This window comes from Lactuca serriola, chromosome 5 (assembly GCF_051521515.1).
Source record: "Lactuca serriola cultivar US96UC23 chromosome 5, Lser_US96UC23_V15, whole genome shotgun sequence".
In the NCBI taxonomy this organism is placed as follows: domain Eukaryota; kingdom Viridiplantae; phylum Streptophyta; class Magnoliopsida; order Asterales; family Asteraceae; genus Lactuca; species Lactuca serriola.
In genome coordinates, this window is record NC_136412.1 from 170,120,111 (window position 1) to 170,145,014 (window position 24,904).

At 38.5% G+C, this 24,904-nt stretch overlaps 1 protein-coding gene across 2 annotated transcripts; it reads right to left on the minus strand.

Moving 5' to 3' along the window:
• Positions 1 to 20,602: 20,602 nt before the first annotated feature.
• On the minus strand, positions 20,603 to 24,521 carry CDKE;1 (cyclin-dependent kinase E;1). 2 transcript variants are annotated; one of them, XM_079001257.1, is made up of 16 exons: positions 24,048 to 24,521; positions 23,491 to 23,601; positions 23,226 to 23,329; positions 23,116 to 23,158; positions 22,939 to 23,037; positions 22,773 to 22,842; positions 22,612 to 22,706; positions 22,486 to 22,519; positions 22,210 to 22,294; positions 22,032 to 22,109; positions 21,865 to 21,912; positions 21,704 to 21,736; positions 21,499 to 21,607; positions 21,176 to 21,409; positions 20,979 to 21,042; positions 20,603 to 20,839 (listed from the first exon to the last, which is right to left on the minus strand). In XM_079001257.1, the coding sequence occupies exons 1-15, from the start codon at positions 24,279 to 24,281 to the stop codon at positions 20,980 to 20,982; spliced, it is 1,440 nt and encodes a 479-aa protein (XP_078857383.1). In that variant the 5' UTR covers positions 24,282 to 24,521; the 3' UTR covers positions 20,603 to 20,839; position 20,979. The 2 variants fall into 2 exon arrangements, with proteins under 2 accessions (XP_078857383.1, XP_078857382.1); XM_079001256.1 differs by having other exon boundaries at positions 20,603 to 20,846; positions 24,048 to 24,520.
• Between the last annotated feature and the right edge of the window lie 383 nt (positions 24,522 to 24,904).

Below are 24,904 nucleotides of genomic sequence, written 5' to 3' on the forward strand. Positions count from 1 at the left end.
AAGTGGGCACTCTTGGTCAACCGATCCACAATGACCCAACTCGCATTAATCCCACGTGCGGTCCTGGGAAGCTTAGTGATAAAATCCATAGTAATCTCCTCCCATTTCCAGATGGGAATGGCTAACGGCTGCATCTTGCCGTGAGGCCTCTAGTGCTCTGCCTTGACCTTCCTACAAGTCAGGCATCTTTCTACATACCAGGCTACATCCCGCTTCATGCAGAGCCACCAGTAATCGGGTCAAAGATCTTTGTACATCTTCGTCACCTCGGGGTGGATGGAGAACCTAGACTTGTGGGCCTCGTCCATCAGTATCCACCGTACTCCGCCCTAGTATGGTACCCATACTTCCCATGCAGGGTCAAAATTAGCCGACGGAGTCTAAACGAAAGTCAAAATATGGACGAAAAATAAAGTCAAAATAAATCGAGGCAGTCTAAACGAAGTTGTAGATCTCGTTGATAGCTACACGTGGATATAAAGAATGTAAAAAACGGAGTTCGTATTGTGACATCCTCAATTTCAAGGCCAGAAAAGACCGATTTGTTTATGCTTTGTTTTTAAAATCAGAGTAATCTTTTAAAGAAAACAGTTGCAGAATTTGTTCCCAAAATCTCGGGATGTCATGTTCAATACAGACCAAAAGCATAAACAGAATAAAATAGACCTTACATCAGTTATTCATAACTACTGGCATATAATCCAAAATCTCTCGTCAAGTCCACCAACTTATACTCTTGTGCCATTACCTGTAATGCAATGAGTGGGTCAGGCTTGGGAGCTCGGTGAGCATATAGTGTTTTCAACCCACAATAATATAATTATTATATTTAATTATCAAACAATCAATCCAATTACCCACCCCCATTAACTTCCTTTATTTCATAGAGATTTACCCTAAGAACCGATTACCCTTCTCCCATTCATTCCTAAGAATTGTCCTAAGGAATTGGCACAAAGTCTAGTGCTGCCATGGTTCTTAGATTACATCTGGTGAACACGCAGTTCAAAATAATTAATGAACACCTAGTTCAAGAACATCCATTGAACACACACTGTTCAATAATACCTAATGAACACTTAGTTCAAATACACCTAATGAACACTTAGTTCAAATATCCCTGGCGAACACATAGTTCAAAACATCTAGTGAACACTTAGTTCAAATATCCCTGGTGAACTCAATCACCTAAGGAACACAGAGTACGAAAGCTCTTAGTTCAAACCACGTGATAATAAAGTATATCTCGATCCTGCAAAACCACTAATATTATAAACACATATAAATTATATTTCTAAAGCAATATATCACATCCCGTCGATCCCCACATACTGACCCTATACAATGATCTTACGAGATCTAGCCTAAGGAATCGATATGAACCACAAACCGACGATGCTGCTTCGGAAATTCCCTGGTAACAAACGAGGATCAATAAAGACATCAATTGAGGGGAATGGAATAAGTTTCACCGTGAACCTTCATTCGTAAAAGAAAGAACCACAAGACAATTAAGTCAGGGGTAGTTATCTAGATAACAATGCCTAGGCGTGGTCTGAATATCATGAGGTATTATACCCCCAGACTCTACCTATCCCAACATCGAACTTTACCTAGCAGTGGCCTGAATACATGAGGTATTTCACCCCCAGACGCACCCTATCCAGCAATATAACACCAGACATACCTAGCAGTGGTCTATTACCGACACACTTTATTTGGCAGTCTACGAAGTTCCCTTAATTACTTCGTGAAAGAAAATGCTGACATATGAAGCTCGGTCGATCACTTCATAAAAGAAACACTAACTCCAAATATCTCTCAAAATAAAAGTATGGGGAAATACTACTAGAGTACTCCCGTACGCTCCCGTAACCGACACACAAAATTTGTCAAAAAGACTTTGTACATGATAGTAGTTCTGGCACATTATAGTACTCTGGTATGCGAAAGACTCGTACCCAAGAACATAATAGTACCCTGGCACAAGCAGCGCCCAAGACACAGAGCTTTGAAAAGGACTTCATACATAAAATGTACTTCTGTACGTAGGACGTACTCCACCGATCATCAATCTCGCAACGCACGTACTCTTAATAAAAGACTACCCAATGTCCAAACTTAATTGAACTAAACATCCCATTTAAGTCTTAACCCATCACTAGGCAAACCTACAATGTTTATAATCTATGTTTTTGTTACTATCTCCGTTTAGGCAATGCCAACTAGTGTGTACTTAACACAAGGTTTTAAGTAATAATATCATATATACACATCTTAACACATATTGAACCATATCTGATTCGCACGTTGTATATCATCAAATATATCTAACCCGTATTTCGTATAATAACATATACTTCACATACATATGTATATTTCATACTTTAATCAATACTCGTATTAAAATCACGTTCCTAAAAAGGTACTATACACATGATACCTTATCGAATGAACACTTAGTTCGAAAATGCATAATCCATACTCCCGGATCTTAAATTTGCCTCATTACCTAATCCATATTCCCAGATCTAAATCTAACCTCTTGATCCAATCCATACTCTCAGATCTAAAACTAACCTCTTGATCTGATCTATACTCTCGGATCTAAAACTAACCTCTTGATCTGATCCATACTCTCGGATCTAAAACTAACCTCTTTATCCTTTTATCCCATACCAACAATCTCATCTACCCATGTTCTACCCAACATATTTGTAGATACAAAATACATATACAGTTTAACTTGTTAAAACCTATATAATTCATCCATTCCACAATCATCTTAAATAAACAACAATATATACACATATAGCACGTATTTCATAGCAAATACTTAATATTTATGTGTAAGAAGAAAGTGACCACACACTCACTTGATCAGAAGATGATTGGACAACGTCTCATCTGTTAAAATAATCTTTTCCAACGAAACTGGGATGTTTTCTCCAAAACCGGGCTTCACGCGGGCAAAGTTTTGGCTCGAAAACTTTACTTCTCGGGATATTCGGGGCTTCGGGACTTGCTTCGGGTCTCGGGATTAATATCGGGCCTTCGGGGGTATAAAATGCCAAGAATATAGAAGTTTAGGGTGAAGAAGTGTAAAAATTAGTAACAAAAGTCGGGGGCCTCGCAGCCCTTTTATAGGGGCTGAACCTCGCACGTACGTTGGGCGTACGAGGCACTACGCGGGGCGTAGTTCGGATCAGCCTTCCACGTGTCGAGCTTCGGGGGGTGGATCGTGGCCTCCTCTTGACTGTGAAAGATCGAAGTACGCGGGGCGTACCCTTCGGATTGGATCGGTTACTCCTGGGATTCGGATATTATCCGAAATAATAATTAAATAAATATATTTTAATTATTTTAAAAACTTCAGAAATTCATATCTTCCTCATACGAACTCCATTTTCAATGTTCTTTATATCCACGCGTAGGTGAGACTACGTTCTACAACTTTCGTTTAGACTCCCTCGGCTGATTTAGACTTTATTTTTATTATTTATTTTTAGTAGGCCGGGACAGGAAAACTCCGTTATAAATTCATAACTTCTTCATCTGACGTCCGTCTTAGTCTGTCTTTTCACCAATGCACTACTATCAACGAGATCTTCGATTCTCGTTTAGATTGTTTCGACCAACAATCACTCGATCTCAAATTCGAGTTTCGGGCTGCAAACTGCTAAGCTGAAACTTAGAAAAATCATAACTTCCTCATACGAAGTCAGATTTTGGCATTCTTTTTATGCACGCTCTCGGTTTAACGAGCTCTATGACTTTCGTTTAGATCACTAAGGCCAAATATCTCTCTAACATAAATTCACTATTTATGTCGCGCTATGTCATGCCGGTTCTGTCGCGAAACTTCGACAGGTCATAACTTCTTCGTTATAACTCGGATTTCGGCGTTCTTTATATGTACGGAATCCTTGTAACATATGCTAAAACTTAGTTAAGATTATTCATCCTAAATAATCTTTTGATGTTACTACGAATGTCACACCCCAAAACCGGAACGACGGAAACATTCTGGGGTGGAGGACGTCATATCAAGTATCACAACATATGCAGTATAGTAATCAAAGTACAACAACCATTGCATTAATAGTAATAATTTTACATATGTTACATTTAGTATGTAACAGCCCGGAATTTCAGGTATTGTAATAATTATGTTTCTGGGGTGTTTTAAGAGGGGACTCGGCGAGTTGGAGCCTAGACTCGCCGAGTAGGATCGCAGACTTGGTCGCGGGTTCGCGACTGGACTCGACGAGTCCAGATATGGACTCGGCGAGTCTACGCTGTTTAGCGAAAACCCTAACCGTTCAGGTTTGGGACGTATAAAAAGGACTCATTGGCCATCATTGTTCATTTTAGCCTTCTGAGAAGAACCCTAAATCGATTGTGTGCATCTGGAGCAAGGATTATAGGCCATTGTTGATTATAGAAGAGTGGTTGTGCAAGGAAGAGAAGGGATTGGCTAAAGGAGCAGCAAGGGAGTCACATTCTGAGGATTGGGGACACAGAGAATACATCATCCAGGTAAGAATTCGAGTATACTCTGCTATGTTGATGTGTTTATGGAATTAGGGTTTGTGGAACCCTTTTGGGATTAGATTGAATGCTACCCTAGTCCCCCAAACGATTGTGACTCTGTATTGGGACCTTTGGAGGTCCAGAATGTCCCATGCCTGTACATTTCGGGAATTGATGAAGGTTTTGGATTGGAATCCTTATGCCTTAGGTCAATATGTAAATTATAAGTCTTGGGGTGTACCATGAGCACCAAAATGAGGACCTTACGTGATGGACCAGTCTAGGAAGGTCAGGCCTATGAATGGTCGGAGCAGTTCTGCCATTAGAAAGCAGTTTGAGCGGTTGCATGGCATGGACTCGCCGAGTCCGATGAACAGACTCGGCGAGTAGCTTGAAGATTTACTGGGACTCGTCGAGTTGTTCTTCAGACTCGGAGAGTTGAGTCGGGGTGGCCCCGCGATTCTTCCAGGAGGAACTCGTCGAGTAAAAAGGGGATACTCGACGTGTAGAAAGGGTGTCTTAAGGAATCGGTGAGTTAAGGGCGAGTGGACTCAGAGTCGTTGAACTCGGCGAGTCTTGGGGTGACTCGGCGAGTTAGATCGCGGGTTGAGTGAAGTTCTGAGTATGGGGAGTCGGCGAGTCATAGGGTTGACTCGGCGAGTAGGGTCAGTCAGGGGTTGACTTTGACCTTGTCTTTGACCAAGGATTTACCAGTGGTTCCAGGGGTATTTTGGTAATTGTTGTTATTGTTTGAGTTCAGTGCATTGGTGACTGTCCAGAGGTGGAGATCGTATCAGTGATCGGAGCAGCTTGAGCTATCTGTTCAGTCGGCAGTTTTGAGGTGAGTTATCCTCACTATATCGCTAGGGTTTATGGCACCAAGGCCGACCCTTTTTACCGGATGGAAATCCGGGTAGTTGTCATTATATGTTACAGGCCGGAAGGCATTACTATGTGGACCGGAAGGTCATGGCCTGAAAAGGCGTATGTATGCATTTAGTATGTTGACTGATTCATAGGGTAATGTTATGATAGTGACCGGCTAGACCGGTATCTTGTTAGAGTAATGCTATGATATGTAATCTGTTGATCGATTGTTATCTATGAACTGCTATATGATTATTCGTTATGTTGTATATGCATTTTATGCTTATGGGCCGGAAGGCAATATATGTTATGGGCCGGAAGGCAATATATGTTATGGGCCGGAAGGCAATATATGTTATGGGCCGGAAGGCGATATGTTATGGGCCGGAAGGCAATATGTTATGGGCCGGAAGGCGATTATGTTGTGTGATGGACCGGAAGGTCGGCGTAGGTAGGACCGGAAGGCTTACCCAGCAGGGACGGAAGTCCCCTGAGACACATGGACCGGAAGGTCAGGGCCTGGAAAGGCGTATATGTGGTTGGTATTCTAAGGGTATCTCACTAAGCTTTCGGGCTTACAGTTGTGGTTTTATGTTTCAGGTTCTCAAGAGTCTGTGGCAAGGCAAGGGCATGATCGTACCGTTCCACGCGTTGGTGTTTTATGATATGAACCTGGGAAACTACTCTGTTTAATAATGTATTGAAGACCTTTTTGCAACAATGTTAATAAAATGGGTGATTTTGAAAAGTTTTAATTGTTTTGAAATTTTGGATGTTACAAGTTGGTATCAGAGCCTTGGTTTGAGTGAATTGGGGAAACATTCGTGTGACTCCAGTCTCAAATCGAGGAGGATTTTAAAAAGAGAAATTAAAATGGTTTTCAAATTTAGTAAAAGGAGGACGCGGAGGTACGATCAGCCGGAGCCAGTAAGTAACCCCAAGATACCATACGTGATATTTGTTTTATTGAGCTTGATAGAACAGCATGCTAGAGTTAGGCTAGGGATCTTTAGGAATTCATGATAATGTTGCCTGATTTGTGATGCCTGTAGCCTAGGGTCCCTTATGGGATATTCTCAGTGTTCCTCTAGTGGTGAGGGTTGATAGTTGTTATGCATGTTCCCTAGGGTATTGTGGTAGTACTTTATACAAATATGGGTAGGTGTGGAAGGTAGTATGGGCCCGTACTACTGAAAGCACAGGACCCATACGCGTATCAGGGAAACCATGGTCTCTAGGGTAGGGTTGCGAGAGTTGGATCCCAGGATTGTGGGAAGTGTCTGAGATTGGTAGGGTGCCTTCAGTATGGAGATTTCGAGGCATGATGATAGTGGATCCGGATCAGGATCTGGAGCGGGGGAGCGAGTTCCGGGTGAATCGGTGCCGTCGGAGGTTATCGATCGGACGAGCACGAGCGAGCGGGATGCGAGGATTCGCGAGATCCTGCGTGATGAGGTTGCTGCATTGTTACGGGCTGAGTCGCCAGAATTGTTTAGGTCGATCAGGACCGCCATGGTTGAGTAGTTTGATGAGCGATATGCGGCTCACGCAGAGATGGCTGCCGCGGCAGTTACAGCGGCTGTAGCAACGGCAAAGAGAGTAGCTAGTCGGGGTTTTCAGTATCGGGACTTCTATTATACGAAGCCTCCCACATTCGATGGAGTTCAGGACCCGATTGCTGCTATGAGATGGTTATCAGACGTGGAGGGGTGTTTCTCCACGAGTTTATGCCCTGCTGATCAGAGGGCGAGGTGTGCTCTGGACCTATTGGTGGAGATTGACCATGGGGTCATATTCCAACGCGCAGAGGGCTGCGGTTTCAGGGGATCAGTTAGAGAGATGTTCAGTACTCGCTATGTTCCGCGAGATGAGAGGGAGAGATTTTCTCGGGAGTTCCTTGAGCTGAAGCAGGATTCGGAGTCGGTGACTAAGATCACCAGGATGTTTATTGAGAGGGCGATGTTTTGCCCTGAGTTCGCTTCGGAGCAGGCTCAGATGTCCTGATATCTGAGTATGCTCAAGAGGGATATCAGACAGTTCGTGTCTGCGCAGAGGTGTGAGACCTTGTTGGAGTTGCAGGAGGCCGCCATGTGGCGTGAGTTAGAGGTTGAGTTGCAGTTGCGTGAGCTGAGGCAGGCCCCGATGCAGTCGCAGTCGGCGCCGAAACGGTCCAGGACCGTAGATGTTAGAATGGGGGATCGGAGCGGCCACACTTGTGGGAAGTGTGGGAGGGGTTACACCGGAGCTTGTTGGTCCGGTGGTGCATGCCGCAAGTGCAGAAAGGAGGGGCACGGTGCACGGGATTGTCGGCAGTCAGTGCCAATTCGGGATTTGAGGATTTGTTATCAGTGTCGGCAGGTTGGACATTTGAGGGTCAACTGTCCACAGCTTTCTACAGGACCGGTGCAGGCTCTAGCACCAGCCACCTTGAGGAGTTCAGGAGGAGGACAGGATGGAGCAGAGCCCCAAGGGCTCAGGGTCGTGCTTATCGGCTTGCGGCAGAGGGAGACGGAGCAGTGCCGGAGGCAGCTGCGGGTATGATGCTTTCTTGATGTCTTGATTGTCTTGCATTGATTGTGGCGTATTGTTTGTGCTGGTATCTTGTGTGGATTTCGATGCGGTATTCGTTGTTTCGCGGGTTTGGCATGGTTATGGATTGGTGCTTCAGGTTTTCACTTTGGCATTCGTTGTTCCCTGATGGTTTGGTATGGTTATAGTTTGGTGTTTTGGTGCCGGTAGCCTTGTGCGGTTTTCGATGTGGTATTCATCCTTTGGCAGGTTGTGGGTTTGGTTACGGGTTATTGTTGGGAATTCTGTTGGTTATCGTTCGTGAGGGTTGTTAGTGGAGATGCGGCACTGGGTTGAATGTCGGGTAGCATCTGCAGTCGTAGAGTGGATAATTGAAAGACCGGATTCTTTTGAGTGGATTGATCAGGGAGGAGATGTGTTTTGCTGAGGGTTGCTTATGCTTGTGGGAAGCAGTCAGTGGGTAAATGTTCTCTTTGTGCAGGATTGTTCTGAAAGGTCGTTAATGACGATCGGTGGCAGTTAGTCAGTGCTTTAGTGGGGGAGAATTGGAGAATTCTCTGGGAGATCGATGAGTATGTGAGGGTGCTTAGCTGTTGGGATTCAGCAGTGTTTGTCAGCGCAGAGTATAGGCCGACGAGAGCGAGTGTCGGGTATGCGGGGCGGGATACAGACCTAGGGCATTTGATTGTGGAGGCCTGAGAGAAGGCCGGGATCAAGCTTGAGTAAGTAACCAGGGTTATGCGATCAGAGTATTGGTATGTTTGAGGTACGTGATGGGTTGTACTGCATTAATCCCACGGGATTATGTTGTGCATGTTTCTAGAGCTGGAACCGGAAGGTTCCCAGAGTTAGAACCTGAGGGTTCGCAGAGTTTGGGTGTACGGACCCACAGAGATATAGCCTCGAGTGGCTAGTATGTGTTATGAGAGTCGGTCCAGTCATGCTGGAGACTCTGTTGGTATTGCTGGATCAGTTTGAGATTGCGGATCGTGTATGTTGCAGTGTGATTGCATTGGAAGGTCTGGCCCCGGGATAGTAATCTTGTTTATCTGAGGCAGTGATTTTGATGAGTGGAGAGAGTGCATGGGATTGAGATCCCCTGCAATGAGAACCAGAGTATGTGAATAGCGGTTACGCAAAAAGGGTGGTGTCGCTTGGGGTAAGCACCGTAGCACCGGTTGGAGTGGCATTATGGCCAAGAGGGTCCCTTGGAAGGAAAAGAGAAAGGTGTGTAACTCCGAAGGGGAGTGCAAGTTCACGAGAATGAAAGCTGCAGAGCAGAGTTATGGTTAGAGTATTTCGAGTATGCCTTCGAGCATCGTGTTCGCGGCAGCGAAGTAGGAACCCATCCGGTTTGGGATGTCTGTTGAGGCTCAGAAGGGATGCAGGGAGAAAGAGAATCTTAAATTCTCAGTGTGATTCTGATCAGAGTGTAGGGTGGATGTAGTGGTTCATCTTGGGAGATGTTCGAGGATATCATCAGGGTATCGGGTCTTTCAACCTGCGGGTGTTGGGACTAGTTCAGTATGTGTATGTGATGGCAAGAGGAGAACTTGTGAGAGTTGCTCTGAGAGTGAGAATGGATCTCTCAGTCGGTCCGGAATGGACAAAGTGGGCTTTGGATCGGGGATCCGGTGGTTCAGGGTTTCCTAACCCTTATGGGTCGAGTGATCGTTGAGATTTAGAGCAGAGTTGCATCTTGGGTAATTTTCGGTTACAGAGAGTGATGTGCAGTACAGAGATCGTGCTTCAGTCGACAGAGCAGATTCGACAGAGCCGACAGAGAAAGTTATGCAGACAGACGCCGGTCCGAGCTTGAGTTTCAGGTCGGCAACCTCGTACTCCTGAAGGCCTCTCCTTGGAAAGGAGCGATTCGCTTCAGGAAGAGAGGCAAGTTGGGGACCCGGTACATTGGGCCATTTCGGGTGATTGCAAGGATAGGCCGGGTAGCCTATCGATTGGAGTTGCCAGCGGAGTTGGGACATATCCACGACACCTTTCATGTGTCGCAATTGAGGAAGTGCTTAGCCGATGAGTCGGCAGTGGTTCCATTAGAGGATATTCAGGTGGATGCGAGCCTGAATTATGCTGAGAGACCAGTGGCCATCAGGGATCGGAAGATCAAGGTTCTGAGGAACAAGGAGGTACCTCTGGTATTGGTTCAGTGGCAACACCGGAAGGGATCGGAAATGACTTGGGAGCCGGAACGTGAGATGCGGGAGCAGCATCCGGAACTATTTTCAGAGTGAGACTTCGAGGGCGAAGTCTAATCCTAGTGGGGGAGAATTGTAATAGCCCGGAATTTCAGGTATTGTAATAATTATGTTTCTGGGGTGTTTTAAGAGGGGACTCGGCGAGTTGGAGCCTAGACTCGCCGAGTAGGATCGCAGACTTGGTCGCGGGTTCGCGACTGGACTCGACGAGTCCAGATATGGACTCGGCGAGTCTACGCTGTTTAGCGAAAACCCTAACCGTTCAGGTTTGGGACGTATAAAAAGGACTCATTGGCCGTCATTGTTCATTTTAGCCTTCTGAGAAGAACCCTAAATCGATTGTGTGCATCTGGAGCAAGGATTATAGGCCATTGTTGATTATAGAAGAGTGGTTGTGCAAGGAAGAGAAGGGATTGGCTAAAGGAGCAGCAAGGGAGTCACATTCTGAGGATTGGGGACACAGAGAATACATCATCCAGGTAAGAATTCGAGTATACTCTGCTATGTTGATGTGTTTATGGAATTAGGGTTTGTGGAACCCTTTTGGGATTAGATTGAATGCTACCCTAGTCCCCCAAACGATTGTGACTCTGTATTGGGACCTTTGGAGGTCCAGAATGTCCCATGCCTGTACATTTCGGGAATTGATGAAGGTTTTGGATTGGAATCCTTATGCCTTAGGTCAATATGTAAATTATAAGTCTTGGGGTGTACCATGAGCACCAAAATGAGGACCTTACGTGATGGACCAGTCTAGGAAGGCCAGGCCTATGAATGGTCGGAGCAGTTCTGCCATTAGAAAGCAGTTTGAGCGGTTGCATGGCATGGACTCGCCGAGTCCGATGAACAGACTCGGCGAGTAGCTTGAAGATTTACTGGGACTCGTCGAGTTGTTCTTCAGACTCGGAGAGTTGAGTCGGGGTGGCCCCGCGATTCTTCCAGGAGGAACTCGTCGAGTAAAAAGGGGATACTCGACGTGTAGAAAGGGTGTCTTAAGGAATCGGTGAGTTAAGGGCGAGTGGACTCAGAGTCGTTGAACTCGGCGAGTCTTGGGGTGACTCGGCGAGTTAGATCGCGGGTTGAGTGAAGTTCTGAGTATGGGGACTCGGCGAGTCATAGGGTTGACTCGGCGAGTAGGGTCAGTCAGGGGTTGACTTTGACCTTGTCTTTGACCAAGGATTTACCAGTGGTTCCAGGGGTATTTTGGTAATTGTTGTTATTGTTTGAGTTTAGTGCATTGGTGACTGTCCAGAGGTGGAGATCGTATCAGTGATCGGAGCAGCTTGAGCTATCTGTTCAGTCGGCAGTTTTGAGGTGAGTTATCCTCACTATATCGCTAGGGTTTATGGCACCAAGGCCGACCCTTTTTACCGAATGGAAATCCGGGTAGTTGTCATTATATGTTACAGGCCGGAAGGCATTATATGTTACAGGCCGGAAGGCATTACTATGTGGACCGGAAGGTCATGGCCTGGAAAGGCGTATGTATGCATTTAGTATGTTGACTGATTCATAGGGTAATGTTATGATAGTGACCGGCTAGACCGGTATCTTGTTAGAGTAATGCTATGATATGTAATCTGTTGATCGATTGTTGTCTATGAACTGCTATATGATTATTCGTTATGTTGTATATGCATTTTATGCTTATGGGCCGGAAGGCAATATATGTTATGGGCCGGAAGGCGATATGTTATGGGCCGGAAGGCAATATGTTATGGGCCGGAAGGCGATTATGTTGTGTGATGGACCGGAAGGTCGGCGTGGGTAGGACCGGAAGGCTTACCCAGCAGGGACGGAAGTCCCCTGAGACACATGGACCGGAAGGTCAGGGCCTGGAAAGGCGTATATGTGGTTGGTATTCTGGGGGTATCTCACTAAGCTTTCGGGCTTACAGTTGTGGTTTTATGTTTCAGGTTCTCAAGAGTCTGTGGCAAGGCAAGGGCGTGATCGTACCGTTCCACGCGTTGGTGTTTTATGATATGAACCTGGGAAACTACTCTGTTTAATAATGTATTGAAAACCTTTTTGCAACAATGTTAATAAAATGGGTGATTTTGAAAAGTTTTAATTGTTTTGAAATTTTGGATGTTACATAGTAGTAACATCAAGTAAATACAGGGAAATACATAGAGTGCAGCTCAGTACAAGGCTGTCTTCATAAACGCTCCCAGAGTGTACCTGTCTACTAACGACCTGAGAATACAAGTTATTTTGAAAGCGAGTATCAGCATTTTTAATGTTGGTGAGTTCATAAGCATTTAATGACATTTGTATAAATACATGTTTTCCTTTAAAGTAATCACGTAAAAGATAGAGGTTTAGAAATTTACAGAGTGTTAGAATCCTTTCCAGAAAATCTCATATTTTCTAATAAAAAGTAGTCTTCTACCAAGACTCAGTTGTTTTATGTTTAAACCAAGGAGTATCTCTATTAAAAGCAGTCTTCTACAAGACTCATATGTTTTATATTTAAGAAACATTTTCCCCTTAAAGGTAACTACCTTTATCAAAATATAGTTTTTACTATAAAGAAGATGTGAGAATATCACAAGTAAAAGTAATAGGGAAAATAATATTTTACTTCAGCAGTAACCCTGCTGGCTAAAAGTAAATAAAAACATAGACTCCAGGCAGGACGCCTCGAAAAGTCTAACAGAAGGAAGTATAGACTCCAGACGGTATCGAATGAACAATACGTCTAGCAAAGTGTAAAAGAATCTTTTAATCCTAAGGAGGTTCATTTAAAGATTTGAAACGTGGCCTAGTGTGTAACTAGGATGATGTATTATAAGGATTATTTTATATCGAGAAATCATCATGATGATACTTATTACCTTAAATCCATAAATTTTAAGGTAGTTCTAGAGATACTCGTAACCATACTGAATGACAATAGAGTACTTGACGACCTGCTGGTGTCGTAGTGAATGTGACATTTGTCATCCCTTGGCTTGGTCGGTCGGGACTGTAGCTAGCGGTCAGGATGTGGGATTGTCGGTCCCGTATAGATCTATACACACAATGCCCGCTCTCCCTCCAGGAGACTCTGGTTACCAACTTGACAACGGTGAAATCCACGTCTTGAGGATGCATCTCGTATTTTGATTTCTATAAACCTTTCTTTTACAAAGGGTATACGTTTTAGAGTATGGATATAACTAAGTTCCCCTTACTGAATGTTATAGTGGGTTCTCCTTTACGAGTGTTAGAGTGGGTTCTCCTTTATGAGTGTTAGAGTGGGTTTCTAAACTATAGTTACCTGAGAGGTTATCTAGAAGCCTTTGCTACCCAAAGGTGATGAATCTACTGAGAGGACTTTTATGTCTATATATGTATATATGATATATAACTAATATTTAAATGATCTTCGGACGGATAACCATTACCCTAAAGCCACATCCAAACAAGGAAGAGGAATTAAAGCGAGTTAGCCTTCCTAAGTCCTTTAAATATTACTTATATAGCTATACATATACAGGCATGCATTTAACCATACAAGAGTATAACGGAAGTTTTGGTATAACTTTTGGAAAAACTTTAAAAATAAGAATCTGATAAGTTAAAAAGGGGTTCTTATACTTTAAAAGAGATTCGAAAACAATATTTGAAAACCTTTAACCGAATGAAATGGCTTATTTTGCAAAAGTCTATTAATAATGATTTATGACTCAATGTCAATTTATACAAACTAGATTTGAAAACCTTTAGTTGGATAAAGTGGTTTATCATGCAAACATCTATAAATAATGATTTATGACTTGGTTTTAGTTTGTAAAACAAGCTTTGAAAACCTTTCGCTGGATGAAACAGTTTACCATGCAGAAATCCATTTACTATAGAGTTATTAATCACATGTGATTGATCTGATAACTCTATAGTTTAACTTGTATTCCCCGCCATAAAAGCATCTAAAATTATTTAAAAGGTTAATTCAGGGGTATGAACTCACCTGAAACGAGTAACTCGAAAGAAAGATTGATATAGGATCACCGGATGTCGAATGAAGTCGTGAGCACAAACGGATCCTAGTTTAACATGTAATAACACATATATGAATATATTTAGGGTATATAACCACTAATAGGCACATGAATACACGTTAGGTACATGAGAACACTTAGAAATGAGTGTCACAAACACCCATTGAAGTCCCTAAATGAGTGTGGGGCATTAGATTTGAGTGTAAGGCCACCAAACTCAACCTTTGTGAGTGTGCGGCCAGGGAGTGCGGCCAAGTTGTGTGTGCGGTTACACACATGAGTGTGCAGCCGTAGAGAAGGTGTGTGCGGCCGTACACAGGAGTGTGTGGCCGTACACTCCTCATTTGAGTCCAAAATGTCGATTTTGAGGTGTTTTCTCCTCACTTTGGAGAGTTTTGAATGAGTGCGGCCACCTTATGAAGGGGTGCGGCCGTACACCTTCAAAGGACGAAGAACACAAAGAACACTATGAGTTTTTGGCTTAGTTTCAAGTGTTTTACCAGTATAACAAGCTGATTGATGGAGTAATTCACGTTTTTGAAGCCCTTAGAGTGTTCTTGGATGAAGATTTCTAGAGAAAGAAATTTTCATCTTTGAAGGAGTGGGAGAAAGGGGGTGTAAGGTTGGCTAAGTGTTCAATATATAGGGTCGAGTGTGAGGCTGGAGGGTGTGTGCGGTTGGGTGTGCGGTTGACTGGCCGCACACGCAGGTGTGCGGCAGCACACACCTTCTTTGGTGTGTTTGGCCAATTTTGTGATGCTACACACTTTCTAACCCTTCTTAAGACTCATATCCAGGTTAGACTAAGCCTAGAATGCTCATATAGACTCACATTTTCGTTAAAAGATAGCAAAACGAAGGCTGACTATCGGCTGAGTTGAATAGTTGGACTTTACAAGACAAGGATTTTCGGGTTGTCACAACAAATTATAATTTATAATAGCATATTTAAGTATTAAAATAAAGTATAAATCATATATACATATTTATATATCATTCGAAAGATATCGACAATGGTGTCGTTATAAGACTAGTGTTGAGTACTTTCGACATTAGTTTAGTACATATATCATTAAATCTATTTAAAATAGTAGTATAAAAGGGTGTTTAGTCGTTTAAATAACTATAAGGTCATTAAGTAATTAGTTTTTGAAAATTCAATTACTATAATTAAGAGCCTCTAGCCTCTCATATTTCTTGCATCATTCTCTTGATTGAAGAGTCTTTCTCTTCTAATCCCCCAAGCATTTCGATCCCTCGTGATTCGAGTTTTCTTTCTGAAGTTTTAGTATAGTAAGGTGAGCGTTGAAGTACTACAAGAATCTTTTTAGAAAGATTCAGCGACGAAGTTCTGCCCGCACAAAGTTTGGCTTCTCGCTAAACCACCTGTAAATAGAGTTATGCTTACCGTCCTTTATGTATACCTTATGTTTAAGTTCATTATCGTTATTATGAACCTATAAACAATATATGTGCTAAGTATTACAAAATATAAAATGTTATTGTAATGTCTTTTAACTACTCGTGATAGGGGGAATTTGGTTTGAAGGGTCGCATAAGGTTGTTGGATTTCAGAACAACTTTTATGCCAAAATGGTCCTTCCCTCCGGTGTTTCATGTATGTACATAGTAGTTGAAAAGTATTGTTTAACACTTATAAAACAATATCGCTCGTAAATTTAGACTAATAATTAGTCACAATAAATATTATACTAAAATCTAGTGGAAATGATACTAGGTTTCGTTGAAGGAAAATAAAATTGTTAGAAGCGAAGCACTACCTGAGTTTGGAGTCATCACTTTAACAAGTGAGTGCATAGTCTCTTTCATGAACATGATTTAATACAAGTATTGATTAAAGTATTAAATATATGTTTGTGTGTGAAATATTTTTTATTGTCTGAAATACGTGTTAAGAGCATATATGATAATACATGATGATTTAGGATACATAATAAACCTAAATTAATTGGGATGAATATCAGGTAGTATCTTCTTATGAGTACGGATGAGATATACACGGAGGGTCGAACTTTAAATTTTGCCATTGATCTGAGAGCATGGATTAGACATAGTCATTCATCTTTAGTCCGAGAGTATAGGAGGACGTAATTATTTGTCATTAATCCGAGAGCATGGATTATGCATAGTCATTTGTCCCTAGTCCAAGAGTATGGAGTGGACATGGTAATTTGTCATTGAACTGAGAGCATGGATTAAGACATACCTAATTCGGGAGTATGGATTAGGTAAAGCTGTTAATTTTAGATCTAGGAGTATGGATCATGTCGTTGTGAGCATCGACGGGGTAGGGTAAAAATTTTTATATGAGGTGAAATTGTATATCACGAGTTCTAATATATATATATATATATATATATATATATATATATATATATATATATATATATATATATAACATTGTGGGATTGAAATCTCTATATACTCACCAGGTTTCCCAACCTGACCCACTCAATTTATTTGAATCACAGGTATTGATACGAAGATACATTATACTGAGAGATTAAAGGGGATGTAAATCATTAGTGTAAATGAATGTAAGGTCTGTTTATGCTTATGTTTATATATTGATGATGACATTCCAATGTTTTAAATAAAAATACATTTCTTTGGAAATGCTTTGATAACATCATTATCATGTTTTCTTGGAACAAATTTCGCAATACTACGTTTCAAAAATGATACTCTGATTTTTAAATAAGCATAAATAAAATTTTTAAAATGACCGTGAATTTAGGGATGTCACATTTTTTTATTGAAAAATAAGTCTTTGTTGTTTTTGTACACATTCAGGAATTATGATCGATTTTTTTAGGTTTTTCTCACTACATCCTATGCGGTACAATCATTAATAAGGTGTTCAAGATTGTTCATGCTTATGGTCACCGTCACTGCGACCTTGGCTGCTTGGTTGCTTAGTTCTTGTGGTTTAGCTTAGGTCTTGTGTTCTGGACACCGTGACTTCTTCATATGATCACAAATTTTGACGAACTTTATATTCACATGTTTGTATTTGAGTTTATTACAACTTTTGTTTAGATTACTCCCATTAAAAAACAATATATTTTTAATTACGATTAAAAAAACATTCATATATACATTCATAAATAATACATTGATATAAAGATCCTAAGTAAAAATATATTACCTTGCAACGGGAGTAATCTAAATGAAATATATAGTAGACTCAAATACGAACATGTGTATATAAAGGACGTTAGAATATGTGATCATATGAAGAAGTTACGATGTTCATACTTCATAACACAATACCTAAGGCAAACCACAAGAACTAAGCAATCAAGTAGCCGAAGCCGCAATGACCATAACCATGAACAACCCTCGATCACCTTATTAATGATTGTGCTACGTAGGATGGTGTGAGAAACCCTAAAAAAACCGATCATAAGTACTGAATGTGTACAAAAACAATAAAGACTTATTTTGCAATATATATATATATATATATATATATATATATATATATATATAGGGCTAGATTATAACGTGGATGGACAATTATTGTGCGGACGTGTGGACAGTGCGATTTTATGAGAATTACTAAGAGAATAAGTTGTTTAGTAATGCGAATACGTTCAACCTTATAAAAATATCATCATTTTCATGCATTCTCATTAATTTTTATTCATTTTTGTTCTCACAAATCGTTTCACTTATTTTCATTCTGACAGAATACGACTCAATAAACATTCAGATAACATTCTAACAGAATGAGAATAATAATAAAAAGTCTGTAATAACCTTATAGACAATTTAATTAGTGAGAATATGTGATAATGACAATAGTTATATAAGATTGAACGTATTCATATTATCAAACAACATATTTTCTTCGTCATTCTCACAGAATAACATTGTCCACACGTCCGCACAATAGATGCTCGTCCACATTTGAACCTAGGTCTATATATATATATATATATATATATATATATATATATATATATATATATATATATATATATATATATATATATATATATATATATATAAAGGACTAAATGTGTAAAAAAAAATTAAGGAATAAATGTGTACAAAGTGAGAAATATATTACCCTTTTAAGTTATTATTTTAGGATTACCTAGAGTAGCCGATAACAAGGATTAAATGTGTACAGTTAAACATGTTGAAAGGGTAAATGTGGACGAAAAACTCAACGACCAAATATGTACAAATCAAAAAATATATTACCCTTTTAAGTCATTATCCATTACAAAGATATTTGATAAAATAAATGCGAGTGTAATACAACATGTCAGTTGGTGATTTTTGTCATCAACCCACCAGAGATTATTCGATTATTTTATTAGGATGAAATTTACAGATTATCAATGGAGCTTTATTCTTGATTTTATTACAAATTAGGAAGTGTGGAACGCACATTTGCATAAAATAAGTTTAATCTTGATTCGACCAAACGACGGGGGTCAAGGGGTGCCCGACCCGAAAATTTATTTGTTAAGAAAAATGTTATGAAAATTTTGTTTTCGGAAATATATTATCCATAATTATCCTTGAAAACCGTCATCCCTTAATTATGAGATAAAATCAATATTTAATGTTGATTGATACTTATCTTTGGTAATCAGAAAATTTTGAATCGTATATAAACCCTAGTTTATGGCTCCTCTCATCAATGCCTTGATTTGAGATTGTTCCTTGAATGATTATCCCATAATCTGGATTTCATGTAACCTAGGCATAGAATCGAAATATCAAATTAAGAAAGTGTTCACACGATCCTTCAAAAAGATCCAAGCTCTCATCGATTTCAGAAACCCTCTTTTATCCCCACTCTAACATCCATATAATGTTGTTTCATTCCGATGTTATTTTTTCAACAGGTAAAAAATCTACAGAATGCGGATCACATCTGCAGAGATCAAGAGTCTATAGTCTAAAAAAAAACGTATGTTTTTTTTTAATTTACAGGATGCTAAAATAAACTGAAACTTATATAAATTATTTTTATTAAACTTGAGTCTTTTTCAAACACTGAAATTTAAATAATTATAGTTTTACAATACTTAAAATTAAACAATTCATACAACCAAAATAACAATTCTTTTTTAAAGCATTCATTCCATATTTTTCATCTCGTAAATAAGTCATATACTCTAGGTCTATTATAGTACCATATGTTTCAACCTTGTCTTCATCATCATCAACACACATGTTACTTCGAAACGATACATTGTATTGATCGTATTGAGTGAAGAACTGGGTCTTATGAACCACAAGCACCATTCTAACCTTTTTCAAGGTTTTAAATGTTTACAAGTTTATAAAAGCTTATTCAAAAAATAAATAAGTTGCTTTATATATATATATATATATATATATATATATATATATATATATATATATATATATATATATATGGTGAGGTTCAATAGAGAACCATAAATAACTCAGGAACCAATCTTTTTTTCAACTTTTAGAACTTATTATTTATCAAAAAAAAACTAAAAATACAGAAATTCATAAGTTTTTATCCTTTTTCCAATGATATCAAATTCGATTTTTTTTCCGTCAAATTCACAATGTGAATCTTTGAAGATTCACAATGTGAATCCGAAAAATATTTTTCACATTCACAATGTTAATTTATAAATTTAGATATTTTTAGATTTTTTTTCGATAAAAAATAAGCTCTAGAAATTGAAAGAAAGATTTGGTTTCTTGAAGAACCAATAATTATCGTTCTCTATTGAACTTTTCCCTATATATATATATATATATATATATATATATATATATATATATATATATATATATATATATATATATATATATATATATATATATATATATATAAACTTGCATATTAATTATCATTATACACATTCACTATGTTTGCTACTTCAAGAAAAGATGGGTTCAAACAATCATCGAGAGTCGGGAGAGTTTTGAAGAAAAAAATAGATGTATAAAAAAAAGTAACTTAAAAGACTTAGAATATGAAAGAATTAAATTTATCACTATTGATGGTAGAAAGTAGAAAACAGAATGAAATGCTATTCAATTCCTTTGTGTATTTCTACTTGGTTTATAATTCCATCCAGACCTAGAAATGTAAATAATAACAAATGAGAAAATTGTCCTTTATTAACTTTTTGTTCACAGAACGTATTAAATACTTGTAAAAATATTTAAATTACCTTTTTCTAATTCTTGTTCACAAAACCATTATTACAAAACTTAATAATAACACAAGAAGAAACCAACTTCATGGCATTTGTGTAATTTTAACAAGTGAATATGATTGTAATTGAATTCCATGGGGTTTTAGGATGAAATTTTGATATCCATCAGATGCAAGTATTGAATTCCCACACAATTCAATTCCATATCCTTTTGCAATCAAAATTAGGAATTGAATTCCAATTCCGGCCAAATCCCATGGAATCCAGCAAACCAACCGCCATATAAGAATGATTGTTAATGCCTCTTACCAATAAACACAAACATTGAAAAAGACAACATGAGAGTTTTCTCTATTGCTAAATAAATATCTATATATTAGATAATATGCAGTCTTACCATATAAAACTGGTAATTTCTGTAAACAATAAAATATTTTCAAAAACAGCATATCTGGTTTTTGCATTTTTCTGACTTGAGGTGCTCAAAAGTGAAATCTCTTGATAACTTCAGATCTTTCCCTGTTCCCTGCATACTAAAATAACTAAACTGTTAAATGTAAGAAATAGCAATGTACTTTTGTTAATTTCAATTGCTATAACTGAATTTTCAAAATACAATACTTTAATAAGGAAAAAAAAAAATGTAATATTCATACAAGAATTACCTCAAAAACGTCTTGATTTTTGTTGAGGGTATCCAGGCATCCCCATTACATCCTTTCTTCTTAACTGCTTCCAAAAAAGAAATTGCATAAAGGCATAGAAGAACACAAACAATAGTGTTAAATCTTAAATACAAGAAATAGCAATGTACTTTTGTTAATTATGAAAGTACATTGCTATTTCAAGAAACATATGAAACCTGTTGCTGTTGTTGTTGTTGCTGTTGTTGGGCGGCAACACCCCGCTGCATCGGGATATTTCCGGGATTCATTGCACCGCCGCCGCCGCCCATCGCCGCCTGAGAGGCAAGACCATACGCCGCCATATTCTGCTGCTGCTGTTGCATCCTCTGCATGCCGGCCATGTGCATAGGGCGTGGAACATTTCTAGTTGGCATTACATGTTGTCCCCCTGACACCACGTTTCCTGATGCCTGAAAAAATTATATTTCATTTAAATGAAATAAATAAATAAATTATAACAGATTAAAAAAAAATCATTTGTTTTAGATCATACTTATACCTGTTGAGTAGGCTGAAGACTTGTTGTGCCTTCAAAATCTGTGTTTGTGTCAACTGGACGTGTTGGATAATTTACTATTTTCTCCCCGGGTTGAGGGGGGACTAGTGCACTGACCATTATTATAGTTACAAATTTTACTCATTAAATACAATGATTGATATTATAATTATAAAATAAGATTTTTATTTAAGAAAAGAATTTTTACTTGCGTCCAGGTAAAGGCTCCATTCGAAAATACCTACATACAAAAAATACAATCATATACTGCATATTGTTTATATGCTATGATAACAAAATTTCTGCATGCATGTATGTATGTATGTATGTATGTATGTATGTATGTATGAGAGAGAGGGAGAAGCAGACTCATGCTCAAGAGCTTGTGCTGCTGTTATACGTTTTCGAGGATCATATCTGCAAGAACAAAGTGGGACCCAATGAAGTTATGATTTGAACTTGATAACAATATTTTTCAACATACACAATATAAATATAATTGAAAATTATATTAATTTAAAAAGGCAAACACATACTCCAACATTTTAGAGAGAAGATCGTATGCGGGATTTTTTGGAGAGAGGTGAACAACACTGTAAAGACCAGGACTATCACTGTAAGGAGAATAAATGATAGGTGTAAGATGATTTATGACTACAAATTATAATAATGATAATAGTAATAATAATAACAAATTATAAAAATGAAACCTACTATTTGTGTCCTTGGATGTGTTGCTGATCTGTTTGCCAATGTGGAAGATGGGCAAGTGTTGGCCATTTTTCTACTGTTGGATGACCTGATATTGTCATTGAAATTAAACTAAAGATCTATTCAACAAATACAGAGTAATTTTTCAAAGTAGAATATAAGAAAAAAAAAATAACAAGTAGAATGTTGTAACAGAAAAAAATGTCAACATATTTATATCCAAATATGGATTCAGAACTTTGAAAGGCCTTACCAAATTTCAATTTTATATTTCCTTACCTAAAACCTTGAAAATTTTGTCAAGTTGATCAAGCTGAACAAGAAAGAAGTCAAGAACATATATTAGGATAGAAATAAAAAAATAAAATTTAATGAAATATTAATCAATAAATCCATATTTGTTACCTGAAAAGGGTTTGGTGTGGCTTTAACTTCTTGTCCTTGAAACAATGGCTTCAATGTCAAAAGCTCAGCAAATATACAGCCAACAGCCCACATATCTAATAATATTAAATAATTAAAAAATAATAGTAAAAAGATAGAATTTGGAGGGAAAAGTTTCATACCAACAGCACTAGTATAGTGTTTCCCTCCAAGGAGCAACTCTGGGGAACGATACCAAATGGTTACAACAACCTGTCAATAGAAATGGAAAGAATTTTCATATGATTTTTTTTTATATTATATGTAATTATGTAAATACTAAAATACTATTGCCTTTTAAAAACTTACCCCATTATCAAACAATGGCTTCAGTGGAGCTTGATATATTCTAGCAAGTCCAAAATCAGCAATTTTTACAACTCCTTGTTCTTCTCCATCACCCATTACCTATATGATTAAAGTACACAAATTTTAAAAAAAAAATGCCATGTAATCCAAGAAACATGAAAAAATATACAATCTTACCAAAATATTGGAGGGTTTAAGATCTCGATGCATAATCCAGTTGCTGTATAAGATTTGATAAATGTAAGTGTTATGAAACCAAAAGGAATAGCTTCATGAATTTCACTTACCTGTGAAGATAATTTAGCCCATTAAGCAATTGCCAAAGTATTGACTTCACTGTGTATGGGTTGATAGCTTGGCTGACTTTGTCTCTGTGATGTCTAATAATTTCCTGGTGTTTAAACACAAAAAGAAAGTAAGTCAAGGTGTAGAGTACAAAACCCCATAAGTTTATTCAATTTTACTATGGAAAGAAAGGGTTAAATGCAAGAAATGACAATGTGTTTTGAATAATAAAAGAAAGTAAAATAAGAAGGTAGATAATATGCTCACATAGAGGTCATGCTCTGCATAATCAAAAGCCAGATAGAGTGACATGTCGATATGATTGATGTGCACATTCACCAGTTTTACCACATTATCATGGGTTATCTCCCTAAGCAACTGCATCAACATTGTAACATGTTCATTTCAATGATTTCAAAGGACTAAAAAAACATGAAATAAAGGAATAACAAAGCGTCAAAGCCTTCTGTTCTTTAAATGAAGAAAGAGATTGCTTGATAAAAATGTGAAGTTTATGAGCTCAACAGATATATTATGCAATATTACTCGATCCCTTTCTCATAAAACAGGTAAATCCACAATAAGTCATTTCAGGGATGGAGAAATATAACGTTTGTTTTATACACGAACTGGAGCACAACACATCCAAGAACCAAAATTAAGCTTGATTATGTATAGAAAGGCCAGAAAATTATAAGAAACATTAACATTATTGTTACCAAAAATGAAATGAAAGCAGGATCAATGACCTTCTAGTCTACCAAAACCTGAAATTAAAGAGAAAATAAAATACGTGTGGGAGAGAGGGAGAGAAAGAAATGAACCATGATTTCGCGAATTGCCGTAGGGGAAACACCATCGCCGTCTTTGGACTGCTTGAACTTCTTAATCGCGATAGACTTGCTCCGATTGGATTTGATCTTCGCCAAGAACACAAGCCCGTAAGTTCCCTCACCAATTTTACCGATCAAATCGTACTGTTGCAACCATTCAGGGCGATTGGAAGAACTGATGTTGCTGTTGCTGCCACTTCCACTGCTATTACCTCTGTTGCTCATCCTTCTCTCCCAAAATCTAGCAAAAATTCTTACACCCCCAAATTGTCTTAGGGCATGGGTCCATAGTCCGAGGTTTCGCGGGCTATAGCGGTTTGCCTGATTGGCTGATTGACACCTCTTGACTTCGTGCTCGATTCCTGAGAAATTGCAAATACAGTCGGGAAAGAAAATATGCAACTGTTTGGATTCGTACCAATTTATGCATTCTATCTAACAAATCAATACAAGTTATTATTTTATTCCAGATAGTTATAGCATTTCTCAAGACTATATATGGTATGTCTAATATCTTATTATTTGTGAAAAACAACTTTTGGTAAAAGGTTATTTTCGAACGTGTCAATCGATTGGGAGACTGTTCTTGTGGGAAATGGTTACGGGTTCTTGTGGGCGTCGTTTATATGTCTTTCAATTTATTGTGTTATGAAACTATATTGTTACCGATGGAATGTCTAGTTCCTTAATAGGTGATGATGATGTTTATTGTCTATATAAATAACGCATGTGGTATGTCAATTTTATTTATAATTGTTGATAAATATAATTGTTAGAACTATTGAAGTGTTTGAGATGGGTTCATGTTGATTAGTGATTTGATATCATGGGTTCATGTTGATTAGTGA